Raw genomic sequence first — 10,428 nt, forward strand, 5'->3', positions numbered from 1 at the left:
GGGGGGGGGGGGGTGGGCGGGGACGGGCAGGGGGAAGATGTGCTGTAAGCCTGACAGAAGGGTACATCTCGATCTTGGTTACACCGTGCTCCAAACCTTTTAAGAAGTTGTTGGGAACCTCAAACGCATGCCCACTTTTTTAAGTTTCTGGGGTGCCTGTGGAGGTCCCCACTCCCTAGCTACAGGCACTGCTTTACAGTGTGGCCATGGGCAGCTGGGCAATCAGGAGCTCCCACCTCCCAACTACAGGCATCACTTCATGGTGGGGGAATGGGCTACCAAGAAGCCAGGAGTTCCCAGCTCCCCAGCTGCCTGTGCCCTGCACCATGAATCCCTGGGCTGTAGCTGTTCTTTTTAAGAAAACTCCCCAGATCAGACAGCAGGCAGATGCTCGCTGGTCTCTAGCTTCTGGTACCCAGGGAGTTTTAAAGACTGTGCTGAAGCAGCTTCCTCAGGCTTCCCCACTGGGAACTCAAAACTAGTGCCAGAGCTGCTGGGTATTGGGTTTTGACGATTCTCGGCCTGGTTGAACAGCCCTGGTCTCAAACCAAACCTGGGATTGTCCCAGCTGGGGCTAACAATCAGTTGACTATCAGCTCCATCCCTAGACCACTCCAGAGATGGTTCAAGTCCCCAATGTGGTCCCAGGGGCTGGAGATGACAATCGGTTGACTGCTGGCCCTGGCTGGATGTGCTGATACTCCTCCTTCAACTTGCTGGTGCAGGGGGAGCCCAAGTTATGATCTTGAGCTTCCTCTGCCCTAGCAAGTAGTAATGACACAATGGCACTTAATCCCTGATTCCAACCATCATGCCTTCTGCCATGCATATATGGCATGGCAGGAGGCATGACTGTTGGAATTGGGGATCAGATGACTGTTGCGATTGGGGATCAGATCCCATGGCAACATGAAATGAATGTGCGCCAAGGGCTTTCAGCACCTCGATACCTTTGAAAATAATTTTAATCAGTTAGGCCTTCTTTGCACCTAAACTTGTACTGATTAAAATAACTCAGTTTAGAAGTCTATTTAGTTAAGTTGGATCAACTTTTGTATCAAGCCAAAAGTTACATTAAAAAGGTGTTGGACTGATGAGGGATGAAAGACTGCAATGGAAGTGGGAAATACTGATGAAGCTGCTGGTGGTAAATTGACTTGTCTGGGTGTATCTATATGTGTGCTCTAATGTGCTGTAGCCTATTTTACTGTGCATTAAAGCATCATGTAAAAAACCACACTATTAGGCTAGTGCACAGAAAGATAGGCTATTGCACATTAAGCATCATTTAAAAACCCTGCACATGCATTACTGTGCATTAAGGCAGCTTAATGCACATTTTAGTACCTCACCTTGGAGGTACTAAATTTAATGCACATTAGATAAAGGGCCTTAATGCATGTGTAGATCTGCCCACTGACAAGTAGCCTTATTCAAAAAATACTGTTCAGTGTCCCTGAAAGAAGAGCCAACCAGCAATCTTTTCCTCCTGTCAGGGTTAAAATGTCCACAATCCCATATAAATACTATGTGAGTCAGTCCTCATATGCTGCACAGCCTTGTTACTTTTATTTTCAGCATTTAAAGTCCCATTGCAGATCAGTATCAAGGGGAAGAAGCAGATTCAAGTCTGATATTCTGTGTGATAAAGGCATGTTGTTGGAATGTGAGAGAATGCACAGTGTGAAAAGTGGCTGACATGACAAACAAAATAGGAAATACGTTGAGACCAGACATGAATCTAAATGCAAGGCTCTCTTTTAGAGAATTGCAGAAGGTATCTGGGTGGATGTTTGCTGAAATGTTATATCCTTAAGAAGAGTGCTATCAGTACAGGTTAGAGCAAAATATGGACACAGCACCTGATGCCGTGTAAATTTTTCTATACAGTTTTGCAAATATACATCAGCTTTGACTTACAGAATTCTCTGAGCAAAACAGGGCTATTATGTCCAACTGGATGTTCACTAAATAAAGAGATGAATGTAATCATAATGTCTATTACTAGACACAGATATGAAAAAATGAAGCTCTAAGAAACAGCCCTTCACCCTTTATGTCCTACAACAATTTTATTAACATGAGATTGTCTGTTCGTTAAAGGATACACTGAGCATCACACTGCAAGATGGAGTCATCTGGATGGTTTGGGTGCTGCATCGCAATAGCTTGTGGGAATTCACTCAGCATCCTCTGCTGGAAGGCCTCCAGCCTTTCGTAGTCGTGGCCTCGACATACATACTCTTTATTCTGCAACAAAGACAGGCATGAAAGCCACTTTCCCCTAAACTGATCTCTTTGCCTTATACTATTTAACTGGAATATTCCTCCTTAATAGATAGTAACAGAATGTATTTTATCTTTGATTTTATTATACTGAAAATAAAAATAAACATAAATGACAAAACTCTGAAACATCTTAAAAATGATGCAATTAGCTATTCATTATTACTTTTAGTTATTCATACTTTTAACATCTATCTTTAATATTAATGGGATCAAGCACAGGAATCAACAACCCATTCTTCAAGATTTGCTTACTGATGGCACATAGAGCAAAAGCAATTATTAAGAGTAATTACGAGAAGTAATGCAAGCTTTGCTAATATTCTAGTTTCCTTATTTATCCCATTAAGATATAAAGCAATTAAAGCAGGTCAAAATATGATTTAAATTCTTTTATCCAAATTGACAAAGTAAGAGAAACAGCCATTATCCAGCATTTAGGATATGTTTTTTTGCAAGCAAAATTGAGTTTTTTACGGTATTTAAAAATAAATATAGATAATGTTCTTAATTCTATTCCTTAATTCTATTCCCATAAAGTAAATGACATATTATTGACTTGACTTGAAGAGATTGGGATCTGGTCCAATCTTCCTGCTACATCCACACTAAAAGTATGTCCTCATTTTTATTTTGACTCAGATATACAGAAAAATTCCAATCAGGGAACAATTCCTGAGGCAATGTGCTGTCACTATTCTTTTATTCCATACTTCAGAAAGGCTACTTGTATTTTATGTGCAGGTATAAAGCAACAGAGCACTGCCGATGAACTAAAGCATAAATAACTTAATTTAATTACACTATATTTTTTTTCAAATTAAAGTAGAAGGATATGCCCAGGGTCAAGGAGATACTTAGATCCCACTCCTATAGCATATTTGAGTAAAATGATTTTTAAGACAACTGTAAATTCTACAAATAAGCTACTGAGATTTCCACCAAGTTAGGAGTGACCCTTCCAAATTATGCTTTTCAAATAAGAAGCAGTTTGACCTTGCTAATATAGACTGCCAAACTATCTAAAATCTTGTTCTCATCCCACAGCCTGAATCTGTGCACTCAGATGCATGCACTGGGAATCATAAAGGAATTATCCATTGGAGAGTGGCTCTTCAGCTGTTTCTGCATGGAAGGGAATTTAATTTCTGCCCCAAATCCCCACTTTACACTATTAAGTTCAGGTACTTGTTCAGAAGCAGACTTGCTGAATTCTGCTACTCTGGCAGCAGCATTTCACTGGTACCACTGCAGCCAAAGCCCACTTCACCCATGCACATCAACGTACAAGCATGGGGACACAGCATGATGCGTCTCAGAATTAATACTGAGTTGTGACTTTGAGGGGAAAAACCTGGCAATGAGTCTAACTCTTAAATGTGGTATTAACATACAGGTTACTGTTAGAAAAGTGCTCCATTACTGTAAAGTTAGGAAAATGTTATGATAAACAGAACAAGGTGTTGAGGGCCTGTTAAGATAAAGCAATTCCTTTACTCTCTATAGAAAGTAATCGATCTGAGATATGATGAGTTAGGACTGTCCAGTTGTAGAATTTCCAGACTGTTACGTAAAGGCTGGCAATATCTTTAGATCTGTTAAAACTCTTGAACTAATTTAATATCTCCTTCCTTGTCATAAGAAAAAAATGTAGATATCATAGAGCTCTTTTTCTAAAACCAGCTGGGCAATAAGATTAGTTGAATCTGAAGTCAATCAGTATTATAGAAAATATTTTTGTACCAAATTGGCTTTCTGTACAAGAGAAAATGCAGAGTGGGCTAGGGGTGAAATCTGCATTTAACATAGACTGGACAAGACAGGAGGATCTTTTGGCTAGGTACAGACATTCAAAAAGCCTGAGGTGGAACCAATTAAACCTTCAGAGGTTTCTTTAAGCTGCGTAGACTGGATCAGGACTGAACAGAACACATGTTCCTACTTTAGTGGGGAGGGCACACAGATGCCTGCCCTGGTCTCCCAGCCTGCTAGAGACTGCTGAGGGCAGCTAAATGCTGCCAAGCAGCTGGCCACCCCTAACAGGCTGCTGGGCACATGCCCCCAACCAGTCTATGTGCACCAAGCTTCTGTTTTGTTACACGTTTAGACTAGTTTCCAAACACTTATACCAGTTTCTGTGTAATGTATGTACCTAGTCTTTGTTTCTTTCCTTTACATTATATTTCAGCAAGAAGCTTCTCTGATTCAGAGCTAGTAAGATGTGTCTTGTCACAGAAAGGTAGATATTTGGATCCTTCCTTGGACATACTGTCCAGTAATAGACTCACCCCTCACAGTTTAGCTTATTTGTTATTTAGGTGAATGACACTGGACTATATTTATTAAATTATATCTAAGTCAGGGCTGGGCAATTATTTTGGGCGGAGGGCCACATGACAGGCAGCTCAGGGTAGATTAAGCCTAATTTTCTAAATTTTTTAGGGCCCCTGTGGGCCGGATAGAATGGCTTGGCAGGCCACATCTGGCCCACAGGCTGCATTTTACCCACCCCTGATCTAAGTAGAACTGTATACACACAATGATCTCTCAGAATTTGTCAAAGAACTAAAAGGAGGGTCACTTTCGATTGGGAAATTCTTTTGTCTAAAAGGTAATTAACAGAATGGGGATTTTGGCCTGGAACAAAAGATGTTTGTGGAACAATTCAAAAATTGTGTACAGAAAGGGCCCATGACAACCTGTTAACAAAAACACAAAAAGCAGTTTTTACTATAATAAACGATGGTATCTAGACTGGAATTTCTGTATATGAAGAAGCATTGCCATTCACTTACTAGTAGTGTCTGGGAAAGTTAGATTGAATTCTAAGTGGCAGCTTAGCAAATTTTCTCTTTAGCTCAGAAAATGCCATCCCTCTTTTTGAATGAGCTTTGACTCCTAAAGGTCATAGAAATCTTGCAGTCAGATGTCTCCAATAAAGTTATGAATCTACATGACCACCGAGTGTTTGGATCATTTATGACCTTTCTTCTAACCTCTGAACAATGTAAAATGGGAATCTGGCTTATTAAGATCTGAGTCCTATGAAGATTATATTTTAGTGTTTTAATTATATTTCCGTAAACCAAGACTTTGATTGGAATTAAGGTGACTTATCTGAAACACCTGAAAAAGCAAAGAAAATTCCAGCACAGGTAAGCCTTGACACATACATAAACATAGTAACCAAAAGAACTAACCAGCTTTTCACATCCAAAAATTCCCTTGTATTCCCAACATACAAACAATCACAAAATGCTACAGTGTTTGTGGGTGATCTCACTTTTGCTAACTGCTAATTTAACTGATTTCTTTAAAACACCATATTTTCAGTTGCTTATAATTACCAATATTTAACCGTTAGGATTAAAACATATTCCCTTCTGTCTGAAGCACTGAAATGGGACCTAGGAAAGATGGATTCTACCTCTGACTGCCACATACATCTTGTGCTAGCAAAATAAGACCCTCTTTGGCTTGGATATTCATAGATTTCATAGACATTAGGGCTGGAAGGGACCTCGCAAGATCACTGGGTCCAGCACCCTGCCCAAGAAGCAGGAGGTCAGCTGGGGTCAAGTGATCCCAGCAAGATAAGCATCCAAGTGTTTCTTAAAAGTGTCCAGAGTAGGTGCTTGCACCACTTCTGGGTGGAGTCTATTCTAGGCTCTGGGGACTTGGACAGTAAAGAAGATTTTTCTTATGTCCAGCCTAAAATGGTCTTCCTGGAGTTTGTTACCGTTAGATCATGGGGTGCCCTGGTGAACAGATGTTCTCCCAATTCCTGATGTACACCCATTATATACTTATAGGCTGCCACCAAGCCCCCCTGAGCCTTCGCTTCTCCAGGCTGAAGTCCCATACCTCTCAGCCTCTCCTCATAAGGCCTGTTTTCTTGTCCTCTAATCACGTGCATAGCTCTCCTCTAGACTCTCTCAAGCTTCTCCACATCCTTTCTAAAGTGCGGAGCTGAGAACTGGATTCCAGCTGTGGCCTCACCAAGGCCAAGTAAAGTGGGAGAATGACTTCTTGGGTCTTGCTTGAGATGCATCGGAGATACAAACCAGGGTTTTGTTTGCTTTGCCGGCTGTGACATCACACTGGTGCTTCATGTTCATCATGTGGTCAATCAAAATCCCCACATCTCTTTTGGTCATAGTGCTACTGAGTGTAGCACTGCCAAGCCTATAAGTATGATGTGGATTCCCACCCACCCTGAGTTGGAGCACCTTGCATCCCTCTGTGTTGAATGCCATCATGTGTTGATCTGCCCACCTTGAACCTGTCCAAGTCAGCCTGGATCGCCAGCCTATCCTCTAGTGTGGCCACACTTCCCCATAATTTGGTGTCATCAGCAAATTTAGCCAGTCCACTTTTGATACCTGAATCCAGATCGCTTATAAATAAATTACAGAGTACTGGTCCAAGTATGGAGCCCTGGGGGACGCCGCTGGTCACCATGTGCCATGTTGATATGGTTCCATTGACTATCACTCTCTGGGTCCAACCACAAAGCCAGCTGCCAAGCCATTAGATCTTAAGGTTGTCGAGGCTACAGTTCCCCAGTTTAACCATGAGGACTTCATGGAAGACCAAGTCAAAGGCTTTTTTCAAGCCCAAATAAACCTCTTCTCCTTTGTCCAGGTGATGCGTCACCTGGTCATAGAAGGAAATAAAGTTGGTCAGGCAAGACCTACCCATGAGAAAGCCATGTTGGTTATCTTTCAGAATATTGCATTCTGTTAGCTTTTTGTTAATGATTTCTTTGATGATTTTTTCTAATATCTTACCAGGGACTAAGGTCAAACTGATTGGCCTCTAGTTCCCTGGATCTTCCTTCCCTCCTTTCTTGAAGATAGGCACCACACTGGCCCTTTTCCAATGTTCAGGAACCTCTACTGAGCACCACAAGTTCTCAAATATTCTCGCCATTGCCCACGCTATGGTGTCAGCTAGTTCCTTTAGCACTTCTGGGTGCATTCCATGTGGACCAGCTGATTTGCAGATATCCAGCCTCTCAAGGTGTTCCCTCATGAAATCTTCGCCAATACTGGGTGAGTGTTCACCCATACCCTGGCAATCCTGCATCTTGTTTGGTAGGGCGATCCCCTTGGGGTGGTGGAAGACTGACGCAAAGTAATCATTAAGGAGATAAGCTTTTTCCTAGTGTCCGTTGTCAGCTGCCCCATTTGGTTTAGCAAGGGTCCAATGTTGTCCTTGTTTCTCTTCTAACTACCCGCCTATCTGAAGGACTTTTTGTTGTCCTTGATTCCTGTAGCCAATACGAGTTTGGTTTCGGCCTTGCCCTTCTTGGTTTGCTCCCTACAGGTGTGTGCCAGTGCTGAATACTCCTCCTTGGTGATGTTATCTGTCTTCCATCCCTTATAAGATTTTTTCAGCTGTAAGAGGTCCATGAGTCCTCTATTTATCCATGGGGATCACCCAGCCCTTTTGCTACCTTTCCTATGGGTTGGGATGGATTTCCCTTGTGCTTCAAGGATCATGTCCTTTAGGAATGATGAATCATTGTAGATTTCCCTTTCTATCAGATCATGGTTTCGCAAGGCCTCAGCAACCAGCCTCCTGAGCTTATCAAAGTCAACCTTCCTAAAATCAAGGATTTCTGCATTGCTGACTGATTTGCCAGCTTTACGATGGAAAGAGAAAGCGATCAACTTGTGATTACTGTCTTCCAGCTTCCCTTTGATTCTCAGATCACTCACTAGATTATCTCCTTTGGCCAGTACCAGATCCAGGAGTGCCTTACCACTTGTTGGCCCTTAGATTTCTTGAGATGAGTAAAGTTTGTCAATGCAGGTGAGAAAGCTACATGACCGATAAGATTTAGCAGAGTGTTCCTCCATGAGATGTCAGGGTAGTTGAAGTCACCCATGACAACCATGCAATGAGTGCATGAAGCCTCTGCCAGTTCCCTAGCAAATGCATAGTCAAGATCTTCCTCTTGATTAGGAGGTCTGTAGTAAATTCCCACCATTATATCCCCTTCACCACATTCACCTTGTAATCTAACCCAGAGGGTCTCAAGTTGCCCATCTTGCTCCTTCACATAGAGAGCTCCAACCCGCCCTTTCTAAGCAATACGATCCCTCCTGTACAAGGTATAGCCATCTATACCTGTGGTCCAGTCATAGGTGGAGTCCCACCAGGTCTCTGTTATTCCTATGAGATCATATAGTAGAAGCGCCAGTTCCTCCTGTTTGTTCCCCAGGCTCCTGGCATTTGTGTACAGGCAAGTAAGCCTGCCATCAGAGGCCCTAGGCTTTCCAGTACTCCTGGCTGCCTACAAACTCATAATGGGGGGTCAGCAGGGAATAGGGGACACTGTTTACCAGGGCGCCCCTTGGGGTTACCAGAAATAAGGGCCACAAACTGAAGGAGAACAGATTTAGATTGGACATAAAGAAGAAATTTTTTACGGTAAGGGTTGCCAAAATATGGAATGGGCTTCCAAAGGAGGTGGTTCTTTCCCCTACCTTGGAGGTGTTCAAGAAGAGATTAGACAGGCATCTGGCTGGGGTTACTTAACCCCAGCACTCTTTCCTGCCTGGAGCAGGGGGTCAGACCTGATGATCTACCAGGTCCCTTCCGACCCTAGAAATCTATGAAATCTATGAAGAGTCCCGTCCCTGGGAAGGGGTAGGGGTGAATTCTCTTATGCTGCATGACCTACTGATTCTGTGGTTGACACTTGGTGGGCTTCCAGACACGGAAGGGATCTTTGGGGTGCAGCGCGTCACCACTATTACACAAGTAGTAGTAGCCTGGGCTACTGCTGTGCTGACCCTTCTCTTCAGGCTCGCTGCCTAGAGCCTTGTGCCCCTCTTGCTTGCCCTCCTGCGTGAACTCCTGTGCTAACTTGTGTGCCGGGCTTGTTTGTGTACAGCACCTGTGTGTCTCTGCCTGAGATGCACAGGTGAAACAACTGAAGTTTTAGCTGGGACCTTTAAAGTTTAAATCTCACAGCTTGCAGCAAGTCTCTGGTCATGCAGCTTCCTAGGGGGCTGGGCTAAGCGGGGGTTGAGGGGGAAGAGGTGACTCTCCTCAGCTCCTCTCAGTTGCCCCTGCTCCTAACTAGTGCCCTCCTACCATGGGCCACACTTACCTCCCAGCTCCGTGCTGGGGGTCCACTGGGGTCTTCTGCTCTGAGGGGCGTGATGGGCTTATGCCCATGTGTCTCTGCCTAAGAGCTGGTCCCAACTGAGTAGCTATTCAGTAGCTATTAACAGAGACATACCAATCTTGTCTTTGTTAGTACGGACAGCTGGCAATGAAGGCAGCTCGGTAGATACATTTTGTGACAAACTAGCAAATCTCCATTTTTTCCTGATTCTGCATGACCTACATGACATCTCCTGTTATAAATTTGGTATCCAGTAACCTGCTTCTTTGGAATGATATGCTGAATTATTGCTGGCTGAAATACATTTTGAGATAAGCTCACTGTTATTCATGAAAGCGTATCTAACTGCCTATCACTGGGACTACTGATTGTCACTGAGCCTATAAGCGTTGAGAGTAAGACTGAAAACTGGTCCTTGAGTATCTACCTTTTTTTTGAAGGGTGGAGAAGGACCACACCTGACCAGAACTCCTGACTATTGCTACCAGCAGGACTAGGGGTGATGCTGTGAGTTTTGTTGTTGAAGTTCCATGGTGAAAATTGCTATGTTGACAGAAAGAGGGATAGTAAGATTTTTTAAATTTTCCTTCTCTCCAAACAACGTTTCTATCTCCCATCCTCTGATCAGCCTATCATAGCTCTGTGGCTGCAGCAGAACTGAATCATACCCCACTGTGTAAAAGCTAGGCAAAGAACTGTCACTCTGAGGTGTGGATTATGTTTATGGGAGGTCTGGTTGTTAGATTCTTCTTCTTAGGAAGGATCCATCTACCGGTGCACAGAAATACAATGGAGCTGCCCATTAGCTTTGGACCAAGGTAATCTTGATAATAAATGCATTATTCCAGGGTCATCAATTTTCAAGAATCTCCTTTAAAGAAATTTTACCTCTATTCCAAGTAGAGGAAGTATATTAACATATGTAACTGTAGCAGGACACTGGGGTGCCTGCTACTAGGAACAGTGGTGTGGGCTTAGCTGCCAAGCTTCAGGGCCGCCCA

At 43.1% G+C, this 10,428-nt stretch overlaps 1 protein-coding gene across 1 annotated transcript in view; it reads right to left on the reverse strand.

The window, feature by feature from the left end:
• The window catches only part of DOCK3 (dedicator of cytokinesis 3), a 791,467-nt gene that overhangs the window by 47,770 nt on the left and 733,269 nt on the right, over nucleotides 1-10,428 (reverse strand). Inside the window, exon 41 of the mRNA XM_019504626.1 lies at nucleotides 2,109-2,250. Coding sequence (XP_019360171.1) covers nucleotides 2,109-2,250 — 142 coding nt within the window. The remainder of the gene's footprint in view (nucleotides 1-2,108; nucleotides 2,251-10,428) is intronic.

Source organism: Gavialis gangeticus, unplaced genomic scaffold, assembly GCF_001723915.1.
Source record: "Gavialis gangeticus isolate Ggan-Ray unplaced genomic scaffold, GavGan_comp1, whole genome shotgun sequence".
In the NCBI taxonomy this organism is placed as follows: Eukaryota; Metazoa; Chordata; order Crocodylia; family Gavialidae; genus Gavialis; species Gavialis gangeticus.